We start from the raw sequence: 27,804 nt of genomic DNA on the forward strand, positions 1-27,804 counted from the left end.
ATTTTTGGGTACGTAAAACGGTGAGCAATTATTTTGTACGACGCAGAGAAGGACGGAAGCCGTGAGGAAATAAAAAAACGTTTTCATCAGGCTCAGTGATGGCGGCATCCCCTTCGGGTGGGGGCCTTTGGGTCTTTGCGTCCGAAGCGGGATCGGACGGAAGAAGAGTGTGAGCAAGATGAACCTGGAGCTGCTCGGTGCGTGGGGAGAAGGCGCTTTGGTCGCCGCTCTTTCCTTGGGGCTGGGATGCGTGGACGGGGCAGGCGGAGGGGGGGGACGATGAGCAGACGAGCTGCGGGATAAACCCGGGAAGGCGCGTTTGTGGGCGGTAAAGCATCGCGGTGTTGGAACTGGCTGGGGGGGGGGAAAGAAAGGGCCCCTGGGTTGCTTCTTTGACTGGAACGCGGGAAGCGGCGGCGGCGGCGGCGGCGGCGGGGGGGCGCATTTCCCTTCATCCCGTTTGCAGAACCGGGCACAGCTGTCCGGCGATGCGGAAAGGGCGGGACGCTGCTTCCCTCCCGGTCGCTTCAAAACCATTTGGGGCGGTTGAAATGCAGAAGAGTCCAGGAGACGAGAGGCAGATTTTATGCTGTTGGTTGGAGTTCCGAGCTTGGCAATTGGGTTGCGAACGTTTCGTCAACCAGTCGAGGAGACGTCGTCAGGGCGCTTGGAATTGTGCTCGTCTGTCGGTGCGCTGGCCTTTTTTTTTGCAATACCTTTTGCGTGAGGCAAGTTGGTATGGATATGTTTTTTTTTTAAATTCCATTTATATCCCGCCCTTCTCCAAAGACTCAGGGCGGCTTACAAGCTTAGCAGTAGCCTTCATTCTATGTATATGCCTGCTTATTAGGGCTTTCACACACACACCCCAAGCGGCATTATTACAAAGTCAGCTTAATTGCCCCCAACAATCTGGGTCCTCATTTTACCTACCTCGGAAGGATGGAAGGCTGAGTCAACCTTGAACCTGGTGGGACTCGAACCTGCACTAATTGCAGGCAGCTGGTGTTACTTAAGGAGGCATTAGCCCACTGCTCCACCAAGGCTCATTTTAAATCAGACCGTGACTCAGAAATATCCGAATGAACAACATCCGTACCAATTTGCATCACGTAAAAGGTATTGCAAGGCCAGCGTTCCGACAGACGAGCACAATTCAAAGCGCCCTGACGACGTCTCCTCGACTGGTGACGAAACGTTTGCAACCAAATTGCCAAGCTCGGAGCTCAAAACAACAGCCTAACTAACTACCAATCCGAGGTACTGATATTCAAACATATATCAGGCAGAGTTATGCCGCGGGCGCCTGCATGGGAACCCCATGGACCCGGTTTTGAGAATTGTTTTAGATGGGCCGGGTCTTTTCTCTTTTGCTGGTCCCCCCCCCCCCCCGAGAAAAATCCATCATATATAGCGAGGAACCTCTTTAATGTAATATTGAGGTCAGGTTATTTCACTACTGTATTTTAACTTTCGAAGTATTGTGTTGATGAGTTACAAATGATTTAAGTAGTATAAATTACGTGATAAAGGAATATCTGGCGAAAGTACCAGCTTCCTAACATTTTGAAACAGGCAGTGCATCTTTTTCTAGACCAGTTAAGGCAGTCCTGTACGTGCCTATTTCACTTGAGGTGAAGTTACGGTTAAAGGGTTTGGAGTATAAATGAGAATTAATGGACCTCGCTAGATAATTACTTCCAAAGTGATCTGTCAAAAACAAAAACCTATGTATGTTTCTTTTTTAAAAAAAAGTCATATTTACTAATTGCTTCCCCTTCAGGCATGGTAATATTCCATTTTTGAACATTTCTAACTTTAAGAAGTACTTTAATTTTTGATGATTATATAGTTGTTGGAATCCAAAAAGTAATTTTGGATAAAATGTTGAGATTCCTGCAGCAAGGAATTTATATTTTGCTCACCCCAAAATAGTAAATATTGTTTAATTTTACCAATATAGCAAATAAGATTTAAATTTTTCAATTTAAACATATTAAATTACTTGAACCTCATTGCTAAAAATTCCTTCAATTTCTGGATAGCAGATATAATATTGTAATACATGCTACTGATTTATTATTTCAGTACATTCCCCTATCATTAGATCTTCAGTAATATAGCATGCAACAATGAGGCATTTTTGAATTTCCTTCATATTTCCTTCTTTTTTTCAGAATCCTTTGGGCAGAACTATCCAGAGGTATATATTTATATATATATATATGTATTTACCCTTGTATAAATATTTTGTAATATTGTTTGTGACTATTTCGCTGAAATAGAAAGGAGAATTCTTGGTATATGCTCATACACATGAAATAGACTGTGTGACTTAAATCTTCAATTTATTACATGAACATTGCGACAAGTTATTTACTGTATTTGCATTTCATGGGGTGAAGTAAGATGGTTATGTAACCTATACATGAAACCTCTCCATTGTTTCTATCCCTTTTTTGTTTTCAGGAAGCTGATGGCACATTGGACTGTATTAGTATGGCTCTTACATGTACTTTTAACAGATGGGGCACTCTTCTAGCAGTGGGTTGTAATGATGGTCGAATTGTCATTTGGGATTTCTTGACAAGGGGCATTGCAAAAATAATAAGTGCCCATATTCACCCAGTTTGTTCATTATGGTAAGGAATTATGCTAATACAAATTTAATTTGCTTTATGGATGATGTGCCTGCAGATGAGGTCAGAAAAAAGAACTCTGCATGCATTTATTGTACAATTTTCATACATTTAAACTTTGGGCATTTTATTAGAATATTACTAGTTTTTATTACTGGATGCTACAATTCAGGAATGTGCATAGATGACAGCTAGGCAGCTCAAAACTTTGGGTGAACTTTACATTAGCAGCTGTACCAAAAAAATGAATTGGATTGAAGTGTTCAGTATTTTGGGTAGTGAAAGTTGTTCCAATAAAAATTTCAGTGACAGCTTAAGCTGCAATTTGATTCTCAAATACATATGCAGTCAGTTTTGATACCAGCTAATAGGTCCGTGGTGGCGAACCTATGGCACAGGTGCCACAGGTGGCACTCAGAGCCCTCTCTGTTGGCATGCGCGCCATCGCCCCAGTCCTTGGCCTTCAGCTGGGTTTTATAAACCTTTTCGCTTTAGGGCTCCGCTGCCGTGTGCAAAAAAAAAAAGAAAAAAAAGGTTCAATCAATCAATCAATTTCAACTTCACGCGGGGAAAAAAGATCTCGCAAAGTTGGAATTGATAGATTGAACTTTTTAGTCCCACCCAGTCTGCCATTACCACCGCAGCCATGCCCACCCAATGGGCCACACCCACCCAATGGGCCATGCCCACCCAGCACCCAATGATACATAAGTGGGTTTTGGGTTGCAGTCTCTAAAAGGTTCGCCATCACTGTAATAGGTGACACATAAAGATGCATTAAGGTTGTAATACGTGATTTTTCCATTGAACTTACAAGGCATTTGGTTCTATAAATGTTTTTTGGAAATTAAAGATTGGGAGTGCTGCAGAAGGCTTGTCAACATATTTGATCAGGATGGTGAAGGTTGTACTGAGAGGCTATCTAGATCTTTCTCTTTCAGTTGGAGTCGAGATGGTCATAAGTTAGTGAGTGCATCAACTGATAATATGGTGTCTCAGTGGGATGTTTTGACTGGTGATTGTGATCAGAGGTTTCGTTTTCCTTCTCCTATTTTGAAAGTCCAGTATCATCCCCGTGATCAGTAAGTAATATTAACACCTTTTTAAAAAAAACAGTAGTAATCTAGATAATTTCTTTGAAGTATATGCAAGTTATAATACCTTTTCATGGGTTGTAGTCAAAACAATTTTTTTTACTATGCAGCTTAAGAACAAAAACAAAAATTGGCTAGGTTGGGCATACAGTGTGATCACCACTGTAAATATATTGGCTCCAGGAATAAGAAAGTATATCTGAAAAACTGTGGGTCAGTGCATCAATAGGTTGATAGCATTGAGATCTAAGGTTCTCAGAATTCAGTATTGTTTTTTGAAGCGCATGCTTCAAAATGTTAGGTGATAGAGAAAAATCTTGCCTTTCATTCCCACTATCAATATCTGTGTTACTCTTGCTTGTGAATCTTGATACTGTTCTAAACTTTGTGGAATTTCCCTAGGAATTTTTCTTCCATATGTATTTTCCTAAATACATATGGAAATACAAATGTGCAAAATGCAAATATACAAAATACAAAGTCTCTTAATCTGGCAGTTTGAGAAGATGTGAGGTTCCCTGCAAGGTTCACGTCCCCGTTTTGCTGTTGTTTAGAATAGCCATGAGAATTTGGGTCTTCATCTAGGACCTTGATGACAGAAAGTGAGACCATTACTTCATTCCACTTGGTCTGTTTGCTTGTCATCTTTTATCATTATATTTCATTAAATGTTTTGAAATTTCTTTGTAGTGAGCCATCTAGAGTTGAGAGTCAGGCAGCATACATTTAAACATTATTATTGTAGGTGGTCACACAGCTGTCTACGTGTTTATTATATTTAAGGTATAAATTATTAATTATAATTATTATTATTTCCTGTGCTGGCATGCCAAGTTGCCAGGAGGCAAAATAGCAGGCATAGAATCTGCCTTAGGCCCAGTATAAATAGGCTCAGACTCTGTAACAGCAAACTGTATTAATACAGCCTATGAAAAAATCATTTTGCAATGTCTTTTGAGGTCAAACTCATGGTCAAACAGGAAAGCAGGGTTTGAAACTAGTATGTTATCGCTAGGCAGTAAATCCACAGAAGATGCAAAAAACAAGATTAGAGAAATTCCTAGATGCAGCAATGCCGGATATTTATAAGAGATATTGACAAATTGTTCTTAACACTGCCCAAAAGGAGTGAGCACATTAAATAAACTTTGCTGAACCTCCATTCAGTAAACAGCAGAGACTCATTAAAGAGTCACTGCAGAGTTTGTTCTCCTGTCAGCACTTACATGCCTATTGACTAGTCTCTCACTTCTGTGAAGCTCAATCCCTAGTCCTGGATTTTCATTAAGCAATTCTTTCTATGATTAAATAGCTAAACCTCTGGTTTTCAGTTATTGTCAACAGATACAAGCAAGAGATTCTGTGAATTTGTTGAGTTTAAGAATAGGATCACTAGTTCCAATATTGTTAGAATCATGAGTGACAGGAATACTGTCACTTAATTGTTTCTAGCTTCATTTCTCCTCATTCTTCTCATCCCCTAGCCAGATCACATCAAATACCTTTACTGGATCACTAATTCTGCTGAATAATCACTGTTACATTTCATGAGGGCCTGACCTGAAAGGTTATTCAGAAGGTTTCCTCATTAGAGAATGTCATCTTTGTCCCTTTATTTTATTGATTTCTTGGATGACATATGGAATAAAAATGAAATGAATGTATTTGTGTATGGGGAAATGAAAACATAATTACCAGATGTAAGAATTGTATTAACTAGAATATGAACGATACTGAATTGATTTATTAATCCCGCTTGTTTATGAGTACAAAATATGACTCATTTTTTTTCAGGGGAAAAACATACTTCCCTTGTGTCTTTCGTGTTCTTGATGATGTGTTGCTTGATGTTTGGGAATTTTTCTTTGTTTCTTGTTTTTCTATTTCTTTAGAAACAGAGTATTAGTATGTCCAATGAAATCTGCCCCAGTAATGCTAACATTGTCTGATTCGAAGCATGTTGTCCTACCAGTAGATGATGATTCTGATCTCAATGTGGTAGCTTCTTTTGATCGACGAGGGGAATATATCTACACAGGGAATGCTAAAGGGAAGGTGAGAAATAATTATATTGTTTTGTTTGTTCTATACCCTAAACCTGTCTCAAAGGTAAAACCCATGGACATAAGTGGGATTTGTATCTGGTAAATAAAAATTAGTTCTGCAGCATAGGGATGCAGTCCTTGCTCTTGTCATATTAATCCCATTGAATTCAATGAAGCTTTTCAATAATCACAGAGGAGTCTGCTTTAATGATAAGGCTGAATGATCATACTTTGGACACATTATGCATAGACATAGCCCTCTGGAGAAGTCTATAATGCTGGGAAAGATGGCAGGAGAGAAAAGAAAGGGATCACAAGCAATAAGTTGTTTGGACTTAATTACAGCAGTGATGGATAAACTATTGGAAAAGTTGGGGACAGATCTGTCTGTCGGAAAAAGTCAGCATTGAGTTGATGACCCATAATCATTCAATGTGTTTGGCCACACTTATTCACCAGTTTGTTTGAAGGGTTGTTGTATTTGCCATATGTCCACTAGATGTCATGCAGTGAATATTTTATTGCTCAGAGAGATACCACACATTCATGAACAATAGATAAATGCAGAAAAAGTATATTACCCTACTACATTGATCAAGGATTCTACATGACTACTGTCTTAAATGCTATTGTATAACCATACATCTGGTTTTGTTTGGGCTGATCTAGGTCTTGTTCCAGAGAATTCACAAAACTGTTAATTAGTCTGTCACTTGAGGCTTTTAACAATTGAGTTTTATGATATAACATGTAATATATAATACAGAAAAAATTCTAGCTTACTCAGGAGTGAGGATGTTTGTTGGCATGTGACTGGTAAAGATAACTGACATTGGACAATATGAAGGGCATTTTATCCTTCCTGGTGAACTTGTAAAAATGCCAGAAATTTTTGGGTTCAAACATTCAATTGAAATTTCTTATAGTAATTCTGTAAAACATTTCTTAATGATGCTATTCTCATTTGGAAAGATACTACTGTGCAAAATGATATCTATACTATTGGCAGCCTATGTTGAGTTTTTAATACCTGCTGTAATATTGCAATGTTAAATGTAAAGCTTTGTTTCATTTTTAATGTTTTAAGATCCTTGCTTACTGTTTGATAAGTTATGGAGTAAAATAAAATTGCAAGGGTATATAGTTGGGGTGAACTGTATACCCTTGCAATTCATTGATTTTTCGTACAAGTTTTAGGTAGTAAGATGGTACACATTTTTTCTTTCTTTTTCAGATCTTAGTGTTAAGGACAGACACTCAGGACCTTGTTGCTTCCTTCAGAGTGACAACAGGAACCAGCAACACTACTGCAATTAAATCTATAGAATTTGCTCGAAAAGGAAGGTGAGTTGAAGTCAGTCAGAGCTTTACAATTTATTCACTGAAAGCATAATGGTGAAAAGCTTTTCCCCCCACAAATTCCATTTGTGTAGACAATTTTAAATTGTTCCCACTTGTGATATGGAGTGGAATTACTGAATATAATTCTGTTCCTCTCAACACACGTTCTGTGAGTGTTCTGCAACGATGACAATAATTCATTTCAAAATGAGGTTAAATTATGAGAGTATCTGGATTTATGAGAAAAGCATAGGAAATTGCCCGGTATGCAGGATCTTGTTTGTCTAGGCTGGTATTGTTTGTTCTGGTCAAACTCATATAGTATTATTTCCTGTCACTTAGTTCTTTATCTTTTAACAAGGACTTGAATTTGAAGGTTTCTTTACACATCTCATATATTGTAGAATAAAGCTATGTTCCTTCCCTAATTAGCTATGTTAGTTCACCAGATGTCCTGATTGGTACCACCTGCAGCTAAAATTTAATTTAAATTCTCTAGAGTTGCCAAATGCCCATTTATATCAATGGATTAATACTTGGGCTTATTTTTCAGAATGGCTTTCTTTTGCCTTTTGAAATGTTTCGAGACGTCTTTTAGATAAGGACAATTTTAGAATTTTGAGTTTGCATTAGATTGTATGATCTTCAGCTAAGTTTGTTCGTATAGCTTTTAGGCTATCATTGTAGCATATTAATATATTTCCATGTTCCAGTTGCTTTCTCATAAATACTGCTGATCGCATAATCCGAGTTTATGATGGCCGGGAAATCTTGACCTGTGGTAGAGATGGGGAACCAGAACCCATGCAAAAACTGCAAGATTTGGTGAACAGGTAAATGTGTAAAGTAGCTTAAGTATTTTAAGGCATCAGAATATATTTCCTTTGTAATATTCAGTATTTAATTGAATAGCTAATAATAGTTAAGCCTCTTACATAGCTGTTTGCTTTGTGACCTTCCAAAACAATAATTATTCATTCAAATATTCAACTTGTCCTATATGACAGGCTTCCCTGACCATTGATCCCTCACTACTGATCCCCCATTTACAAAAAGAAGACCTCAATCTACATGGGTAGGATTGTATAATTATTAGTAGTAACTCTTTCAAAAACTGAAACTTACTTTTACAACATAATCCTATGAAGATTACTCAAATTTCTAAATGTCAGGCTCAGCTTCTAGTAATTACATGGATTTATCCATGTTGTTTTCTTAACAATAAAATGAAATGGTTGTGTCTTTTTTTCCCTACTTACTGGTTTGATTTATAGCCCTAGAATTTGCTGTTGGTCCCCCATCCTAGTCCTAACTGGGGGAATTGCTGCTTAGGCCATTTGAGATCAGCCAGTCACTTGGGTCTTCCTATTAGCTATTGATTTATTTGAAAAATGTATATAGTGCCTACCTTGCAACAAGTTCTGGGTGGCTCTTAATAAAAAAAGCTCAAATTATTGATGCAGATAATTCTGTGACAAGATAAACCAACAAATGATTTTAGACAGATTTGCAGAGTTGTTTGCTTTTATGTCCATTTTCATTTGTATATTTTAAAGGCTGTTTCTGTTGAAACAGAACCTTCTTTTTATTAATCTTGTGTAAGCCCAGATCTGTCCTGAGCAGAACTTTAGAGTCTTGAAAAGTACAGCGATGCAGTTTATTTTTATATTTTCTATTACACTTTGCAATAGCTTTTCTAAATAATCACCCAAGGATTGATGGTCCAGTTAATCAATTTGGGAAATATAACTTGACTTGAATAGTTTACATTTACATAGCAGAATTTGCAATGTGCATTTTCGGAATAATATGTCATTGTCTCCAGAGAAAGCTTTGTTAGAGGGGGATGGGACTTAGGGGGGGGGTTGGAATCTTTTATTTTTCCTGCTCTTGAAAGAATCAATTAAATTTTTCTGCTAATTCCTTTTCTGTAGGACACCTTGGAAAAAATGCTGTTTCTCTGGTGACGGGGAATATATTGTTGCAGGGTCAGCCCGTCAGCATGCTCTGTACATTTGGGAGAAAAGTATTGGCAACCTTGTGAAAATCCTGCATGGCACTAGGGGAGAGCTGTTGCTGGATGTGGCAGTAAGTGTTCCATCTTTCCATTCTATTTTGTCAGAATAATTGACCTGAATTTTTTTAATATATGTGCCACTGTTCTCCTTCTTACTGCAATTCTAGTGGCATCCTGTCCGACCAATCATTGCTTCTATTTCCAGTGGAGTGGTATCTATATGGGCACAGAATCAAGTGGTAGGTAGAATTCTGCTGCATTTTATTAGTCTTTTACATTTTGATTTTGGGTGGCGACTCTGTTTTTCATTTATTCTAAATATTTTTACAATATGCATAAACGTCACTAGGATTTGTATTCTAAATAAATACAGAATACAGAATAATATAAAAGAATGCAAGAACCATCTAGATTCTAAATGTTTTTAAAAATCCTAATATGGAAAGCAATTTGACAGTAGAACCAATTATACAGAGAGATGATAGACTCTCCTTCATTGGATGTGCTTAAGGTGAAAGCTTGACAGCTGTTTGTCTTCTTGTTTAATTTTTTTGCACTGAAGGAGAACTTGACCATGATGACTTAGATCAGACCTGTCAAGCTGACGACGTCACGTGACGTCGCGCAATGTATCGGGACGGTTTTGCCATTGCTGGCAATGGAGTGGGTGCGGCTTCCGCATGACGCATCCGGCCCGCGGGCCGGCAGTTTGATACCCCTGACTTAGATTACCTCTTCTGTTATGTTACAGAACAATCAGGGACACCCAGAAAAGTTGAGGTGCTAGACTTTCACTTCATATTTAAGCAAAGACAAGCACCAGCAGGCAGGGTTTTTGTGCAAGCATACAGAAGTTTAATCAAACAAGTTCAAATCACAAGAGTCCAAAGCACAGGGTGACAACATTATTAGGTTGTGGGAGAGTGGCTGTTTCAGGAAGCAGGAGGTTTCAGGCTTTTGGTGCAAAGACCAGGATCGAAGGGTTGGCCCAAACTGGCTTTTGAGTAGAACCTTTATGTAGTGAGTCACAATCAACACTGGAAACACCTTTTTTGGACCAGGAGGGCCATAGTGTGAGTTTGCTGCTCAGTATATAGCATGGTATGATTGAAAAGCTGTTGCTCATTGCTTACATGTTGCTTATCTGTTACATGGCATCACAAGTTTGAAATGGTTTTTTTTGGGGGGGGGGATTTATGGTTTAGGAAAACTGGAGTGCCTTTGCACCTGATTTTAAAGAGCTGGATGAAAATGTAGAATATGAAGAACGGGAGTCTGAATTTGACATTGAAGATGAAGATAAAAGTGAGCCAGAACAGACAGGTAATTAATATATTATTTTAAATTTTAAAACAAGAATAACTGCTGGAAATGTCAATGCCCATTTGAATCCAGCATTTTTTCCCTTATCATGGCAAATTGGATATCTTTGTGGTAGGAGATGAAAACATACTGCTTTTTTTGAATCGTCCAACCAACAGATGATGGTTGTCTTCATCTGCTGACAGCCACAGCTGCTAGCAGCTTGCTTGGAGCCCAGCTACTATAAGAAAGCCGTGTGAAGCTTCAGAACTGGGGTCCATGCTAAGTGAATATATGTGACCTAACCTTAATCTTTAAAATAGTGAAGGTAGTGTAAAATTAAAGAAGCTCTGCACTGCTGTGCTTTAAAGAATGTTTGGTATGAGTCATTTCACATTTATAAGTAGAGCAGTTTGTCTTTTTGTTAATATGGTACAATTGTCAGAAATTATACTTTATAAAATAAAACACATCTTTGCCCATACAGGTTATACCAAGTCCCAGTTATATTGATATGTATAGAGAAAGTGTATAACTTTGCCACATAAACTTTAGAACGTGTGTGTGTGTGTGTGTGTGTGTGTGTGTGTGTGTGTATCTCCAATATTGGCTTACTCTTTGATAATGTTAGCAGCGGCTAACGAAAGCTTAGTGTGAAATATATCTTCTCTCCCGGAGATCAATCTGTCTTCCTTTTTACAAATAAATACACCTGGGACTCCGATATTTAAAATAAATATGAGTCTTGGGTATATTCTAAAAAATTATTTAAAACTTAGCTTTCGTCAGTGTGTGATGACATTATCAGAGTTTAAGCCAGGATTGAGGAGCACGTTCTTATAGTCTCTGCAAAGCCAATCGTTTAGCTAATGAGCATGTTACGGGTCTGTTCGGCTCCCGCCTTCCCGTAATCAATTGCCCCGTTCTTGTTTCCGTCAGGCTTATTGACAGCTGTTTGAATTTTGGCGCTCTGCTTCTCTCCTCTCGCCCCGCCTGTGTGGAATGTGCATAAATAAATTTTTAGTCTTGGTGATCTGTGTTTTTCATTTTGAATATATATATAGTGTAAAAGTTTTATGTGGCAAAGTTACACAAATAGAGCATTTTTCTAAGCTTGCATTAAGATGATTTAAAAAAAAACTTCTATAAAGAATGACATCTATGTGTCTGCTTTATTTGTTGTTTTCTTTCATTGTATAAGTTTACTGCTATGGATCCAGACTAAAAACTTTAAAGGCCTAGTTACCTTTAACATGTTTTTCTGATTACGGTACCTGATGTCCCTCATTCAAATTAGCAATATAGAGTACAGCCTTCTAACTTGGGTGATCACAATATGTATAATTAATCTTCTGTAATTACTGATTATTGTCTTAGTATTAATTGTTGTAATCCCTGCCGAATAAATTGTTCTTGGGTATATCTGAACACACTTTTAAATACTACCTTGTAAATTATATATTAGGGTGGATTATTTGTAACAATCCTTTCTGGGGAACAAGAAACATTGGTGGATGGGACTTATTTCCGACAATATTCATGACTTCATCCTTCTATCTGAAAATGTATACCTTATGCCAGGGCTTTATCTTTCTTAGCTTTTCCTTTCTCTATTGTTTATAATTTCTGAGCCTATAATCAGGACTGTTTTAAGATAAACAATTAATTGCCTACTTTGGAATAATGAATGGTATGACTTTTGTTGTGATTGTTTCATTGCATTTATTGTTTCATTTTATTTTTTTTAAATGATTCTGTAAATGTTTAATGTTTAAAAGTTTATTGTTTTATTGGACACATAAAAAGTATGCATATACAAATATAGAACTGTTCTGTAATATATTATATATTATATTATATTATTATATTATATTATATTATATTATATTATATTATATTATATTATATTATATTATATTATATTATATTATATTATATTATATTATATTATTACATTACATTACATTACATTACATTATATATTATATTATATTGAATCAAGCAACATTACATGAAACATCTATTAAAAGCATAATAAAGTTTATTATTATTTATTATTCATTCAGTTTATATAGCGCCCTACTCCCGAAGGACTCAGGGCGGTTTACAAGGCAAAATTTAAAAACAATACAATATAAAATAAAAATTAAATTAAATTAAGTCTAGCCCCAAAAAATTAAAATCACAATTTAAAAACATTAAAACCCCTCAGTCCAGACCAGATAGCTCAAAGAGCAAGGTTTTTAGGTCCCGGCGAAATGAACGAAGGTCGGGGGCAGTTGAATGTGTTACTTAAAAATATAGCCATTGTTTAAATAATCTAATAAATCTTTCAAGGAGATTGTCATGGTTCCGTCAGATGAAACCCTTTAAAAGAACTTCGAGGCATTGTTTACCTTAAATTATCTTTTATTCGGGAAACAAAGTATTGGCACTACATAGTTGAACCCAAAAACTAAATTCCCCTCCCCTGGATACAAAGTAACAAAGGACAAGTCCCACCTCCAATAAACAGTCATAAATCACATTCCCCAATTAGCTTGAAGCGTGTGCTTCTTCCCCAGCTCTCCAACCCACCAAAATGGTATCAGCTCTGGGCCCAATGTCCTTGGGTTCCCCACAACAAAGTTATTATTGTTATGACTAGCTGGGCTCTCATCCCATTCCCTCCTCCCAGTATCAACTAATTCTAAAAGCATAGAGAAAATGGCTGCATTTTCATCTGTTGTCAGAGCAAGAACATCCGATGTTAGCAGCGTTAACAGATTGCTAGAGGATAGCAAACATTGTCAATGCCTATTTTTATGAGAAGTTTTATTTAATGCTTTTGCGCTCAAAAGAGCCCAAAGCAGTATAGGGGAAAAGTAATAAAGAATGATTAAAAAAAAATTCAGTAATAAATTTCCATAAACAAAAGAGTAAAACATTTTAAATGCTCCAATTTAAGAGAGTTCTATTAAATAACATTTAATTCTGGATGCTTTGTTACTTTGCAAATGTTTTACATGAGCGACTTAGTGTTAATGATATTTTAAACAGAACAGCATCTGAATTAATGGTGCATCCCTTAGGAGGGCATTCTATTACCTAGAAGCAATAACAGTATATGTTTAATATTATGGTTTACTATCCTTTGGTCTCCACTGATTTGCTAGTGCAGAACAGCGCTTATCAAGTAAATGCTAATGGTCCCCTAATTTGTGATTCTGACTTTCATTGCTTGACAGGTGCTGATGCTGCAGAAGATGAGGAAGTGGATGTAACTAGTGTAGACCCTATTGCAGCTTTTTGTAGCAGGTAAATTGGTAACGGCCCAGCTATTACAAGACTATAAAGAAATTTTAGTTGATTAAAATTATGAGCATGAATTATTTGTCTGTGTATATTTCAGAATCAAGTCCTGTCCATTCAGTAATGTTTACTGAAGCAGATTAACCTTGAAGCTCTAAAAGATCTGTGATATGAATAGGAAGCCAGTTCTGATCAAAAATACCCTCGTCCAAGAGTCTTTTTTAAATAGCATCTATTTAAATATCCTTCTTCCAAGTTTCCGAACAATGCTTTTCTCTTATAAAAGTTGTGTGATTAATGTAATTTGTGGTGAAACTTATTAGCAAACCAGGACTGTTATTGAGAGGGGTTTTCTTTTTTGCCATATGCGAGATGCCTTCACAGCGTGCATTTGAATGGTTAATGTAGAGGTGATAATACTCTAGGAGAGGCAAGAATACAAAATCAAATGAAGGAACATTCCTTCCCTCATGAGCTGTGTGTTGCTAATGAGCAAAATAAATTATTTCTCTGACAGTGATGAAGAACTAGAAGACTCTAAAGCTTTACTCTACTTGCCTATTGCTCCTGAGGTGGAAGACCCAGAGGAAAATCCATATGGGCCTCCACCAGATGCAGTTCAGACTGCTTTACCTGATGAAGGAATAGGCTCTGAGAAGAAGCGGCCATCTTTGTCTGATGGACCTCAGCCTCCAAAGAAGAAACCTAAAACAACCACCATAGAACTGCAGGGAGTACCTAATGATGGTGCGTAGGGATTTCTTTTCATTCCTTTATAGTTAGATAGACATATTAAAAGAATCATGATCTGTCCTTCAGTCCATACTGCCAACAGGATTAATTTTCAGTAGTCTGCAGAATAGATGCTCACATTTTTTCTGAATTACTGGACATTATGATTCATTTAAGAAATGAAGGGATAGTATATTTACTTTTCAAGAAAGCAGAATTCTGACATTTATTATTGCTCTTATTTTCTATGGGACCAGCTTATCACCCAGAAAAGAATGCTTCTGAATTGGACGTCTTCCCCACCCTTTACCTCATTACATAAAATTTAAAGTTATTTCATATGTTACTTCTCTTTACTCTGATTCACAAAGCTTTGGCAAGAATTGTGAGAGCACTCTGCCTTCTCCAGGTGGTTCACCAAAAGCTTTTGGAAAGAGCACATCTCTCTAAATATTGATCAGTGAAGGCATATAATGTCTCCTCTGGATTGCCAAAAGATGGTGTGAGTGCTTCAGAGGAAGCAAATGGCTCAACCTTCACAGCACTCACCAGATCTGCGAGAAATTTTTGGCACACGGTGCAGACCAAGCATTGCAAGAATAACATGTGCTTTGGAGGGTATGCCATTTAATTCTTCTCGATTATTTGCCAAAACCTTAGGGGAACAGGGTGGACAGTGCCTTTAGCATAAGTCATCAAAGATGCAGCAGGCCTTGCCAGAAAATAATCACCTTCAGAATTCCCTTGCCAAATTCCAAAGAAATGACTGAAGTGACTATAGGGGATGGACAAAGCTCTTTTGAAGCAAATTGCATTGTCTCTGCTTCAGTGAAGAGAATCAGGTCATCTCGTCTTAAGATGGTGATGCAGTTGCTGAAATGCCTAACTTCTTTTCAGGGGTAGATTAGGTGCAGGGGAAAGGAAGAATGGCTTCAGTTAAAATCATCATATCCTGAAAGCTAATGTCTCATAATCAGGTAAAAAAATGAAGGTGAAAAGAGGTGGCTGTTTCAACAAGACAGTGATCTCAAATATAGTTCTAATGCGTCTGGGAAGTTCTTATAGAAAAGAAAGCTAAAAGCTTTGGAGTGGTCTTCAGAGCCCCCAGACTGGATAGATAAATAAATTCTCTGGGGAGAATTTAAACATGCAATGCATACAAGGAGACTTGTGAATGTTCCTGCAAGGATAATTAACAGAAAGAAAATTCAAAAGCAAGGTGGAAAAAGCTCTTAGCTGACTACAAGAAATGTTTGGAGTCTATTAATTCAGCTGTCCAAAGTTTTGCCACTAACACATTCACTGTTTACTTACTTTGAATCTGTAAAGACCTGCACATAAATTATAAGTAGGTATGTTTGCAGAAACATATACTTTGTACCATGGTGTCAGTTTTTGTTCCTATAGTTCAGTTCATTGACATTTGACCATAGGTGCCTAAACTTTTACATACAACTGTGTGCCTTGATCTGCACAGATTTGGAAACAAGAGAATGAATAGATTAGTTTCCTCTCTCTCTCTCTCTCTCTCTCTCTCTCTCTCTCTCTCTCTCTCTCTCTCTTTTTAATGAAAATACACTTATGTTCTAAACTTTTACAGAAGTCCATCCACTGCTGGGTGTAAAAGGAGATGGTAAATCCAAGAAGAAGCAAGCAGGGAGACCTAAAGGATCAAAAGGTAAAGAGAAAGATTCTCCATTTAAACCGAAACTCTACAAAGGGGACAGAGGTTCTTTACCTCTGGAAGGAGCAGCGAAGGGTAAAGTGCAGGCGGAGCTGGGACAGCCTTTGCCAGGTAAGGACCCACCATGAGCATCTGCTTGCTTGGTGACCTTGCTTTGTACAGAAATGGCCTATTCTGAGCATTTGAACTTCTCAAACACTACCTTGCTTGCTAAATGTTTAGTTTCTGCACTCTCAAGGATAGACAGAATTGTACTTTTCCAATTCATCCCAAATATTGGTAGGTTCTATAACACGCATTCTTCAAGAATGTGAACCCTAAAAAAATAATAATGCAATTTTACCATAAGGAGAAGCAAGCTGTTGCTGTTGATTCTCTTTAGTTCATTATTATTTCACAATTTCCAAATTTGCTGTTAAAGGAAGTCCCAGAAGCCGAAAATAAAGTGATAGAAATAGTGGAAACTAAGATTCTTTTCAGAATGCAACTGCTATCATTTTTTAAATGTCATACTCTTTGCAGATGCTAAAAATTAAGAGTATTTTAAAAGGCTTTTGAAAGGCTCTGTGTGTGTGTGTGTGTGTGTGTGTGTGTGTGTAATATATACCTTTCTTTATGTGTACTTTGCCTATAGTTGAGAAGGGCATTCTGAAAAACCTGTTTGCTCCTCCCTTTGCTCCGCTAGGCAGGAATAAAAAAAATGCAACAGCTGCTAGAGTAGGGAAGAGCATCCCTTGAACCTTACTTATGTTCCTGCAAACTCCATTTTCAGCAGGTTGCTAAGAACTTTGTTGAGCATTTATCTTGTCTTATTTCTAAGCTGTGGAATTTATTAGACACTTTGAAGCATCTTTCTAACATTTCTTGAACTCGGCCTCCAGCTGTGAGCTCTAGCAATGGCAGTAGAGGCTTTGATTGCAAACTGCATGCTATCACGTACTGCTACTCTGTTGGCCAAAACATGCAGGATCCACCATTTAGTCTTTAACAAGGATGTTTTACCAGTTCAAACCAGAAAAGATGGTTGCATAAACAAGCATAATGTAGATAACACTTTTCTTCTACCTCTCCTTTCTCACCATTTTAATTATTGTTGCTCTGGCATTGCTAGAAGCAACAGACTGCCATTGCTTTTAGTGGCACCAGCCTTTTGCTTATGGATGCAAATGCCCCCAATTCTTTGTACTTTTGGAAATATATTATAGGGAATTTCTAAAAATAAATCCTTGAATATTATTCTTTTTCTAATGTATTGAAAGTGAAAAACTTAAAATTTGAACAAATCTATATCTTTTTCCAGTGTGTGTCTCTGCCCAGCCTCTACTCACCAGAGAAACAATATTTTTGTTTGTTTATTTTTGTTTTCAATTATTTAATCTGCCTTTAGCAGATCACCTGATAGGTCTTCCATACCTAGCTCATTTTTTGTGGCAAATGTAGCCAGTTTGCTTTTTTCCCTCCCTGTGACTCCCTATCTATAAAGTTACTACATGGGCTTTTATTACGTCCTTTGTTAAGGGAATTCCTGAAGTTCTCATAGAACAATATATCACATCCTCTTAGCAATTATTTTTGTATGTCCCAATTTTGAAGATTCTCTTCTCAATGTTGAAAAGTAGAGCATTGGATTTGCCATGAAGGATCTTTTTCATGGGTAGAAGATAACCATCCTTCCCCGATGAGACAATGAATTCTGTCTGACCTTTTCCCCTAGAATTTGCTTTGAAGTTCCTGTCGCTTTTCAGTGTTACTACTGGGAGGGAGGAACTACTTTCCCTTGTGCTGGGTATTGTTCGAAATACCCCTAGAAATCCTGGAGCAATTGGGAGGAGCAACCCATTCTCCCTATGGGAAACCTTAATGTTCCGCTCTAAACTCTTAGGGAGAAAAATCACCTTTCTGCTACTGGGCTACTAGCAGAGAATCTCGGTGCTAAGATGTTTGCTTTCCTCAAGTTCAACGATACTAATTGACAAAGGGGCAGGGTTTCAAACTGATTCCATTACATTGAATTTTTAAAAATTCTGTACAGGTAGTCCTCGATCTACGACCACAACTGAGACCAAAATTTCCATTGCTAAGTGAAACATTTGTTAAGCGAGTTTTGTCCAATTTTACAAACTGTCTTGCCACAGTTAATCAATGCAGTTGTTAAGTTAGTAACATGTTTGTTAAACAAGCATGGCTTCCCTATCGATTTTGCTTGTCGGAAAATCACACGAAAAATGATCATGTGACCCCAGGGACGCTGCCAGCCGCCATAAATGCGCGTCAGTTGCCAAGCGTCTGAATTTTGATCACACAACCATGGAGATGCTGCAATGGTTGTAAGTGTGAAAAATGGTTCACAAATCACTTTTTTCAGTGCCGTTGTAATTTTGCATGGTCACTAAATGAACTGCTGTAAGTCGAGGACTACCTGTACTCACTTGCTTCGCCTTTCAGACTGAGTAAAACCATTTTTATCCTTCCAATCTGTATACAGATGACAAGACTATTTTCTGCTCAATTGCTTGATAAGGCTCAATGATAAAAGAAATGGGTATAAGTGAAACATTAAGTGATTTTGACATTTTTTTGTAATAGCTGTTAAGTTGATACTCAAAGGTAACTCAGCCTAAAATATTTTGTGTGTCCTTGAAGCTCAGTAGCTATTGCTGTGAATTTTACAATTCCCAGAACCTTCTTTTCCTCATTGCTGGCCCACTGTTACCCAGCTTGCTCATTGTCCTTCCTGCTCTGCTCCTGTTTTGTTGCTTTTATGATATTATCCCCTGAATTGTTGCTTACGAAAGACGATTAGGAAGCTTGGCAGCTTTCCAAGTCATAAAGTTGTTTCCATATTTTTTTCCCTGAGAGCTAATTTTAGTTTTTAAACTGTTCAACATTTGTTCAGAAATAATCAGAAGCTTTTTATTTGTGTGCGTGTGTATATATGTGGGTGTCTGTATAAAAGCTATCCTGTTCCTATGTAGAAATAAAAGTGTGATTAAATGACATTAAAGGGCACTTTCCTAATGGTTTCTACGGGACCTATTAATCCCTGAGTTTCATTGAAGCCAGCCCCAATGAGCAGGCAGGGTTTTTCCACCACCAGCCCAGAGATCAGCTCTAGAAGGTTGGAGAGGGATCCTGTGGAACATCTGTTGTTGTTAGCTGCGAAGTCGTGTCCGACCCATCGCGACCCCATGGACGACATTCCTCCAGGCCTTTCTGTCCTCTACCATCTTCTGGAGTCCATCTAGGCTCACGCCTACTGCTTCAGTGACTCCATCCAGCCACCTCATTCTCTGTCGTCCCCTTCTTCTCTTGCCCTCAATCTTTCCCAGCATTAGGCTCTTCTCCAGTGAGTCCTTCCTTCTCATTAGGTGGCCAAAGTATTTGAGTTTTAGCTTCAGGATCTGGCCTTCTAAAGAGCAGTCAGGGTTGATCTCCTCTAGGACTGACCGGTTTGATCGCCTTGCAGTCCAAGGAACTCGCAGGAGTCTTCTCCAGCACCATAGTTCAAAGGCCTCAATTCTTTGGTGCTCAGCCTTTCTTATGGTCCAACTTTCACTGCCATACATTGCAACTGGGAAGACCATAGCCTTGACTATACGCACTTTTGTTGGCAGGGTGATGTGTCTGCTTTTTAGTGTGCTGTCTAGATTTGCCATGGCTTTCCTCCCCAGGAGCAAGCGTCTTTTAATTTCTTGGCTACAGTCCCCATCTGCAGCGATTTTGGAGCCTAGGAAAATAAAATCTGTCACTACCTCCATTTCTTCCCCATCTGTTTGCCAGGAATTGAGAGGCCCGGATGCCATGATCTTGGTTTTCTTAGTGTTAAGTTTAAACCCAACTTTTGCACTCTCCTTCTTCACCCACAACAAGAGGCTCTTTAGTTCTTCTTCACTTTCTGCCATTAGAGTGGTAACATCTGCATATCTTAGGTTGTTGATATTTCTCCCGGCGATCTTAATTACAACTTTTGATTCATCTAGCCCTGCCTTTCTCATGATGTGCTCTGCATATAAGTTAAATAGGCAGGGCGACAGTATACAGCTTTGCCGGACTCCTTTCCCAATTTTGAACCTATCAGTGGTTCCGTGTCCAGTTCTCACTGTTGCTTCTTGACCCGCATATAGGCTTCTCAAGAGACAAGTAAGATGGTCTGGTACTCCCATCTCTTTAAGAACGTGCCACAGTTTGTTGTGATCCACACAATCAAAGGCTTTAGCATAGTAAATGAAGCAGAAGTAAATGTTTTTCTGGAACTCCCTAGCTTTCTCCATGATCCAGCGTATATTGGCAATTTGATCTCTAGTTCCTCTGCCTCTTCGAAATCCTGCCTGTACTTCTGTTAGTTTTCAATCCACATACTGCTGGAGTCTAGCTTGTAGGATTTTAAGCATAATTTTACTAGCATGTGAAATGAGTGCAATGGTGTGATAGTTTGAACATTCTTTGGCACTGCCTTTCTTTGGAATTGGAATGTAAACTGATCTTTTCCAATCCTGTGGCCACTGTTGAGCTTTCCAAATTTGCTGTCAAATTGAGTGTAGCACTTTTACTGCATTGTCTTTTAAGATTTTGAATAGCTCAGCTGGAATACTGTCACCTCTACTAGCTTTGTTGTTGCTCAGATTTCCTAAGGCCTATTTCACTTCACATTCTAAGATGTCTGGCTCGGGGTCAGTGACCACCCCATCATGGTTATCTGGGATGTTAAGCTCATTTTTGTATAGTTCTTCTGTGTAGTTTTGCCACCTCTTCTTAATCTCTTCTGCCTCTGTTAGGTCCCTGCCATTTTGGTCCTTTATCATGCCCATTTTTGCATGAAACGTTCTCTTCATCTCTCCAATTTTCTTGAAGAGATCTCTGGTCCTCCCTATTCTATTGTTTTCTTCTATTTCTTTGCACTGTTCATTTAAGAAGGCATTCTTATCTCTTCTAGCTATTCTCTGGAATTCTGCATTCAATTGGATGTATCTTTCTTTTTCTCCCTTGCCTTTCACTTCCCTCCTTTCCTCAGCTATTTGCAAAGCTTCCTCAGAGAGCCATTTTGCTTTCTTGCATTTCTTTTTCTTTGGGATGGTTTTGGTTGCTACCTGTTGTACAATGTTGCGAACCTCTGTCCATAGTTCTTCAGTCACTCTGTCTATCAGATCTAATTCCTTAAATCTATTTGTCACCTCTACTGTATATTCAACAGGGATATGATTTAATTCATACCTGAATGGCCTAGTGCTTTCCCCTACTTTCTTCAGTTTAAACCTAAACTTTGCAACAAGAAGCTCATGGTCTGAGCCACAGTCAGCTCCTGGTCTTGTTTTTACTGACTGTATAGAGCTTCTCCATCTTTGGCTGCAGAGCACATAGTCAGTCTGATTTCTGTGTTGACCGTCTGGTGATGTCCAGCCGTCTCTTGGGTTGTTGGAAAAGAGTGTTTGCTATGACCATCGTATTCTCTTGACAAAATTCTATCAGCCTGTGCCCTGCTTCATTTTGTACTCCAAGGCCAAACATGCCTGTTATTCCGGTTATCTTTTGGCTTCCTACTTTAGCATTCCAATCCCCCATGATGATAAGGACATCATTTTTTTGGTGTTAGTTCTATAAGGTGCTGTAGGGCTTCATAGAACCGGTCAATTTCATCCTCTTCAGCACTGGTGGTTGGGGCATAGACTTGGACTATTGTGATATTGAATGATTTGGGATTGTATCCCAGTATTGCTTTTCCTACTTTTTTATTGATATGATGGCTACTCCATTTCTTCTGACGGATTCTTGCCCGCAGTAGTATACCTAATAGTCATCTGAATTATATTCACCATTCCTGCCCATTTTAGTTCATTGATTCCTAAGATGTCAATGTTCAGTCTTGTCATCTCTTGTTTGACCACGTTCAGTTTGCCTTGGTTCATGGATCTTAGATTCCAGGTTCCTATGGAGAAAAAATCTTTACAACATGAGACTTTCCTTTCACCACCAGATGAATCCACAGCTGAGCATCCTTTCGGCTTTGGCCCAGTCGCTTCATTCTTTCTGGCGCTACTAGTACTAGCCCTCTGCTCTTCCCCAGTAGCATATTGGACGCCTTCCGACCTGAGGGGCTCATCTTCCAGCGTCATATCATTTTGCCTTTTGGTACTGTCCATGGGGTTTTCATGGCAAAGATACTGGAGTGGGTTGCCATTTCCTTCTCCAGTGGATCACGTTTTGTCAGAACTCTCTGCTATGACCTGTCTGTCTTGGGTGGCCCTGCATGGCATAGCTCATAGCTTCATTGAATTACGCAAGCCCCTTCACTATGACAACAAGGCAGTAATCCATGAAGGGGTGGAACATCAGGATAGTCAATAAATCAGCAGGACCGTCATCTTTTGTAGACACTCATATCCTAGTGTCTTCAGGGTGCATTTCCTGGTTTTAGATAAAAGTATTTTTCATCATGAAAGTCATCCTGATTCTTGGCTGGGAGGATATTTAGGGACCTGATAAGTGGCCAGGCAGATCTCCAAAAAGACTACAATGTTGTCCTTGCCCAGCAATGTCTTAGTAATATGCCAGTTCCGCTAGGTTCCATACAGAGTACATGCTTCATTGTCTAGAACTTGGTACTTTCCACTCTTTTTTTAATCAGCTTGTCCAAAATTGACTGTGGATTATGAGAGATCCACTATTTTATAATAACCAGAATGGTGAGGCCAAATTAATATCAGGTTGGATGGCTAAATTAATGGCTGGCTCCTCATTATTCTAGCTATAGTTCATTTCCAACCTCCACAACCTGATTTTAAGATACAGTGGTCATGATTTAGGAAAAAGAGTAGAAATGGGTTGGCTCTCTGTTTGCCAGACCCATATAAAATGTAGAGGAAAAAGAGCCACATTCATAAAGTAAAAATAATTGCAAAGGAATACCTGGTGCACTTTTCAACTGTAGTGGTTTGGCAGAGTTAACTTTAAAAAATACCAGTGGTCCACATAGACTTTTTGTTGTGCCACATGTGACCTGTGTGCCATATGTCATGCAAGCCTGCTCTGTACGATTGTAAATTAGTTTATGAGGCCATAATTGTGTGAATTATTTTTGAAATTGTGAACATGTCCTGGCAAATTGAATCTCGTGGGAAAGAATGCTTCCTTGTCACACAAACAAGAACTGCCTTCCCTGTGTAGAGCTTAATTAATAAACTGATCTTGAGATAAGATTGCCATATTGCCCCTGCCTCTGTCATCTGAGTTTCTGATCCTCACTTTCCTTAACTACAGAGTACTCTGACAAGGGAATAGTGAGTTTTTCTCAAATTTATTTAGTTTTGCAAAAGTTTGGAAAAGCTAAAAAGAGGAAACGTGTTAAATGTTGAGGAAGAACCTTCTTTTACTTCTACACCAGGTGTGGATGATCTTTGTTGTGTTTATATTTTCTGCAAACTATCTGAATTCTGTTGGGAATATCAGTAATACTTGAGTTTTCTTTTCTTTTGGTTTTGATTTTTAGCAGGTGGTGGAATCTCGGAGTTGTTATGAAAGCTTCCCTCCTCATTCCGTCTTTTTTCTTACTTTGGCGTCATTACGTGGAATAAGGACAAATGTTAAGTCAGATAATGGACTGCCTTCATGTGGGGAAAAAATATGACTAAACGGCCTGCATCTCCAGGGGACAATTGATGCAAATTATGGAAGAGGAACATTTTGTCCCTAGTCGTTTCTTTTTACTGATAGTAAACGGACAAGGAAAGATTTGTATAAAATCTGATGGGAAAGAGCTATTTTTTGCCCACAATCTTCTTAGAGTTCCCTAAAGGACAAAGTATGGAACAAGATAAGAAGCATGTACACTGAGTCCTGGGTTACTTTATGTTACGTGGCTTAATGCTGGAATCTCATTGAATTCCTGCAACAGGCTATTGCATTGTGACCAGCTAAAGCAAACTGCTCTGACCCTTGTTGTGGCTTGTTTCTCAACCATCTTGAATTGTAAATGCAGTTAGTGCTTAGCTTACTATCCTACAGCTATGATATATTGTAAATTGATCTAGTTGTCAAATGGGTTGCTGAAATCCAGATGTCTGTGATGTATAAGAACAAGAACTATTTTTCCAAGGGAGAAAAGGAGCGTATAAAATAGTTAAGTAGACTGAGCAAAAACACGAGGGACTCTTGTTTCTTCTCACCTTGTTTGGATCACATCCAGAGATGCTTGTCTGCAGAACCCTTCAGGGGTCTAGGGAGAGCAAACCTTTCCTAGACTCTGTAGAGGAAGTGTATAAAAATGGAAAACCCGGACTTATATTAAATGGATTCATTTTGTTCATGTTCTCTGAAAACAATTTGAGGATGTGAATGTTGATCCTGGGTCTATTTTAGAAAACAGGCCTTTCGTTCAAGAGATTTAAAGACAGTGATGTCTTCAAAGTATAACTAAAGGATATACAGGTGATTTACATACTTAGATCTGTCGGTAGAATGGATAGAGGTGTTTTAAAAATGCCTTTTGGTTTAATTGTTTTGTTTTCTGCATAGTGTCCTGTGGTATGTTTCTTCTAAATATATCCTGCGTTGAAATCTCATATTTTGTATAGTATTATTATTATTTATGCCATCCTCACTTCTAGAATTTTATGCAACTTTCCCTTATATAATCTGGTCATCTACAGAGCTTTCCAGTGCTTATAAGAATAATAGAAAAGCTGGTTGGATAATGACTGTTGTATTGTTTATGTGGTATTGTGAATTCAAATCAGATCTACAGTTTTCTACAGTTTAGAGTGCTTTGTTTTATTTTACAGTTTTCTATTATTATTTTTCTTACTATTGTAGTTTGTACATAACCTGAAAAATAATTGCTTTGTAGCTACTGTAAAGTACTGTTGTGATGTTAGCATCTCTATTTGTAAATAAAGAGGTACGTTTTATTTCTTAAATGTTGTAATCTGCTCTTTTTTTTGTACTAGCTTTATTCAAACAAGTTGTAGAATATTTTCTTCAATCTAGCCCTTAATTGATAAATTGATTGAATATGTGCCATCAAGTTACTTTTGGCTCGTAACAAGTAAATGCTATTATGGTAATTTATGATGTACTCTGGTCATTTTAACTGAAGTGCAAACATTATTCTGAAGAAACCAATGGCTTGTAACTGGCCTCTTCAAAACTGAGAAAATGAAAAATATTGCAAACTAAATAGTGGGAATTATAGGAAGCTTATATAAGACTATTGAATGTACTATAAAATTCTAATAAGAACAAAGAGGAAGAGTAAGGAAGGATAGCTTCTGTGATACATGTACTTTTATAACTTTAATTTGAGCAAGATGTTTGTCATGCATTGATCAGCCACTTCATGTCACATCAGAATCATGCAGCGATTAGTAAAATAATATTTTAACATCCAAGGATAAAAAATGAATAACTGCCAATCCAAAATTACAGGTAGTCCTCAATTTACAATTAATTTAGTAACAGCACTGAAAAAAATGACTTATGTTTTTTCACATGACTGTTGCAGCATTCCCATGGTCACATGATCAAAATTCAGATGCTCATATTTATGACGGTTGCAACATCCCGGGGTCATGTGATCACCTTTTGCGACCTTCTGAGAAGCAAAGTCAATGGGGAAGCCAGATTCACTTAACAACCATGTTACTAACTTATCAACTGCACTGATTCACTTAATAACTGGCAATAAAAGTTGCAAAATGAAACAAAATTCACTTAACTGTCTCAGCAACAGAATTTTTGGGCTCAATTATGGTTGCAAGTCGAGGACTATTTGTACTATAGCAATCTTCGATCATGAACTTCATTCTGAAGACCGTTCCCGCAAAACATCAATTATTGTGGAGCAGTAATGTAATCTAAAGTCTGACAGTGTTTAGGCACTGTTTTCTTTTTCCCACCACTTTTGTTAAAGATCAGTCAGCAAAGCTAATCCTCTGCTTTCTGATTTTTTTTCTAACTTTGATGCCATAGTTGGGTAACTCCAAAAATGTTACGAGGAATTTTGGTGTACAATATCTATTTCTGGAACTTAGGTTCCTTCACAGTTTTGCTCTATACATTGCCAGTATTTTCAGTATAATATGTAAGTCTTGTTTTAATGAGTTCCATCTTATCATCGCTTCCATTCATCTTACTGCATTTCAACTGTCATTTCTTTTTATTTGTGTTTTAGGTATATTGTACATATACAGTACATAGAACCACACAATTGTCATTGCAGTCCAGATATACTAAATATGCAACTAATTCCTAACTAGGTATGTTGTTTAATTACAGTTAAAACATTTCTACTTATCCCACCCGCATCTCTTGTTTAGGTCCAGCCCACTGCAGTCATGCTGCTGAAATTTTGAAGGAAAAAGAATACAGTACTGCAATCAATAGTAGAATTGTTGGTCTTTTTAACAATTTTATAACAGCTTCATATTCTCAAGAAAAAATAGGTTAAAATGATTTCCCTATACCATAATGACATGTATTGCTTCACTGCCATATTATTTGCAGCTACTGAAGGACAAAATTGCTGTTGAAATTGCCATTCCTGAGTGAGAGAAGCACTAGGATTGGGAAAACATGTTGGAAACTGACAAAATCCTCTTTGATATTTTGGAGAAGCAAGATGGGAAAGGGAAAAAAGTAAGACAAGATCCTAGAAAGGCCAATTTGGGGCTTGGACCAGGGGTGTCAAATTGCCAGCATGTGGGCCGGTTGCATCATATGGAGGCCGCGCCCACCCCAGCTCCAGCAATGCAAAAAAAGTCACGATACGTCTCGACACATCACGTGATGCAGCGAGTTTGACACCTGTGGCTTAAACCATTCCAGGCATTCAATTCCTTGAATGTCATGCTCCAAACTACCTTGGAGAATCACAATAGAGCCTTGGTGGAGCAGTGGGCTAATGCCTCCTTAAGTAACACCAGCTGCCTGCAATTAGTGCAGGTTCGCATCCCACCAGGCTCAAGGTTGACTCAGCCTTCCATCCTTCCGAGGTAGGTAAAATGAGGACCCAGATTGTTGGGGGCAATAAGCTGACTTTGTAATAATGCCGCTTGGGGGTGTGTGTGAAAGCCCTAACAAGCAGGCATATACATAGAATGAAGGCTACTGCTAAGCTTGTAAGCCGCCCTGAGTCTTCGGAGAAGGGCGGGATATAAATGTAATAAAAATAAATAAAAATAAAAACAATGAGTATTCAGTTTCTGCCTTGATAATTATGTAATCTCTGATTCTTTTAATATATATTTTAAGTACACTTCAGATAAGTTTTGATTATTCATATTACCTTTCTGTAACTGGAAGCACTATTCAGACAAAGATGCATTATGCAGTTTTGTTATAGAATGGTTCTTTATGACATCACAATTTTAAAACTGACTGAATGCTGCAGTGGCAAAAGCTGTTGAATGAGCATCATGAGCCAGACAGTCATTCCTTTTTTAATAGTTTATGCTTACCATGGAGAATGACAGCCCAATTTACATGTTTCTAATACCCTTAATATAGGGTATGTCTTTTTCATTACAAATATTTACAATGTTTTATGATTCCCAAGTTTGGTTTAAATTTGAATACATAATGTGGATGTCAGCTTTACGTAAGTACTGCTTCTGCTCTCCCCCTTGTCTGCATCCAATATTTTCTACATTAGGGGATTTTGGAACAAAAA

The 27,804-nt window shown here is 38.0% G+C and overlaps 1 protein-coding gene across 8 annotated transcripts; it reads left to right on the top strand.

Annotated features, from left to right (window-relative positions):
- Positions 1 to 97: 97 nt before the first annotated feature.
- RBBP5 (RB binding protein 5, histone lysine methyltransferase complex subunit) lies at positions 98 to 27,690 on the top strand. 8 transcript variants are annotated; one of them, XR_014026023.1, is made up of 15 exons: positions 98 to 197; positions 2,178 to 2,203; positions 2,470 to 2,642; positions 3,581 to 3,721; positions 5,626 to 5,788; positions 7,013 to 7,122; positions 7,833 to 7,952; positions 9,054 to 9,207; positions 9,304 to 9,375; positions 10,342 to 10,459; positions 13,666 to 13,735; positions 14,247 to 14,476; positions 16,062 to 16,256; positions 23,629 to 26,392; positions 26,640 to 27,690. XR_014026023.1 is itself a non-coding variant. In XM_081324578.1 (14 exons), the coding sequence occupies exons 1-14, from the start codon at positions 179 to 181 to the stop codon at positions 23,655 to 23,657; spliced, it is 1,620 nt and encodes a 539-aa protein (XP_081180704.1). In that variant the 5' UTR covers positions 98 to 178; the 3' UTR covers positions 23,658 to 27,690. The 8 variants fall into 8 exon arrangements, 6 of the variants coding, with proteins under 6 accessions (XP_081180704.1, XP_081180705.1, XP_081180707.1 ...); XR_014026024.1 differs by having other exon boundaries at positions 16,062 to 16,139; positions 26,308 to 26,392; positions 26,640 to 27,685; XM_081324578.1 differs by having other exon boundaries at positions 23,629 to 27,690.
- Positions 27,691 to 27,804: the final 114 nt, after the last annotated feature.

The sequence above is a fragment of the Vipera berus genome (assembly GCF_964194415.1).
Source record: "Vipera berus genome assembly, chromosome: 3".
In the NCBI taxonomy this organism is placed as follows: domain Eukaryota; kingdom Metazoa; phylum Chordata; class Lepidosauria; order Squamata; family Viperidae; genus Vipera; species Vipera berus.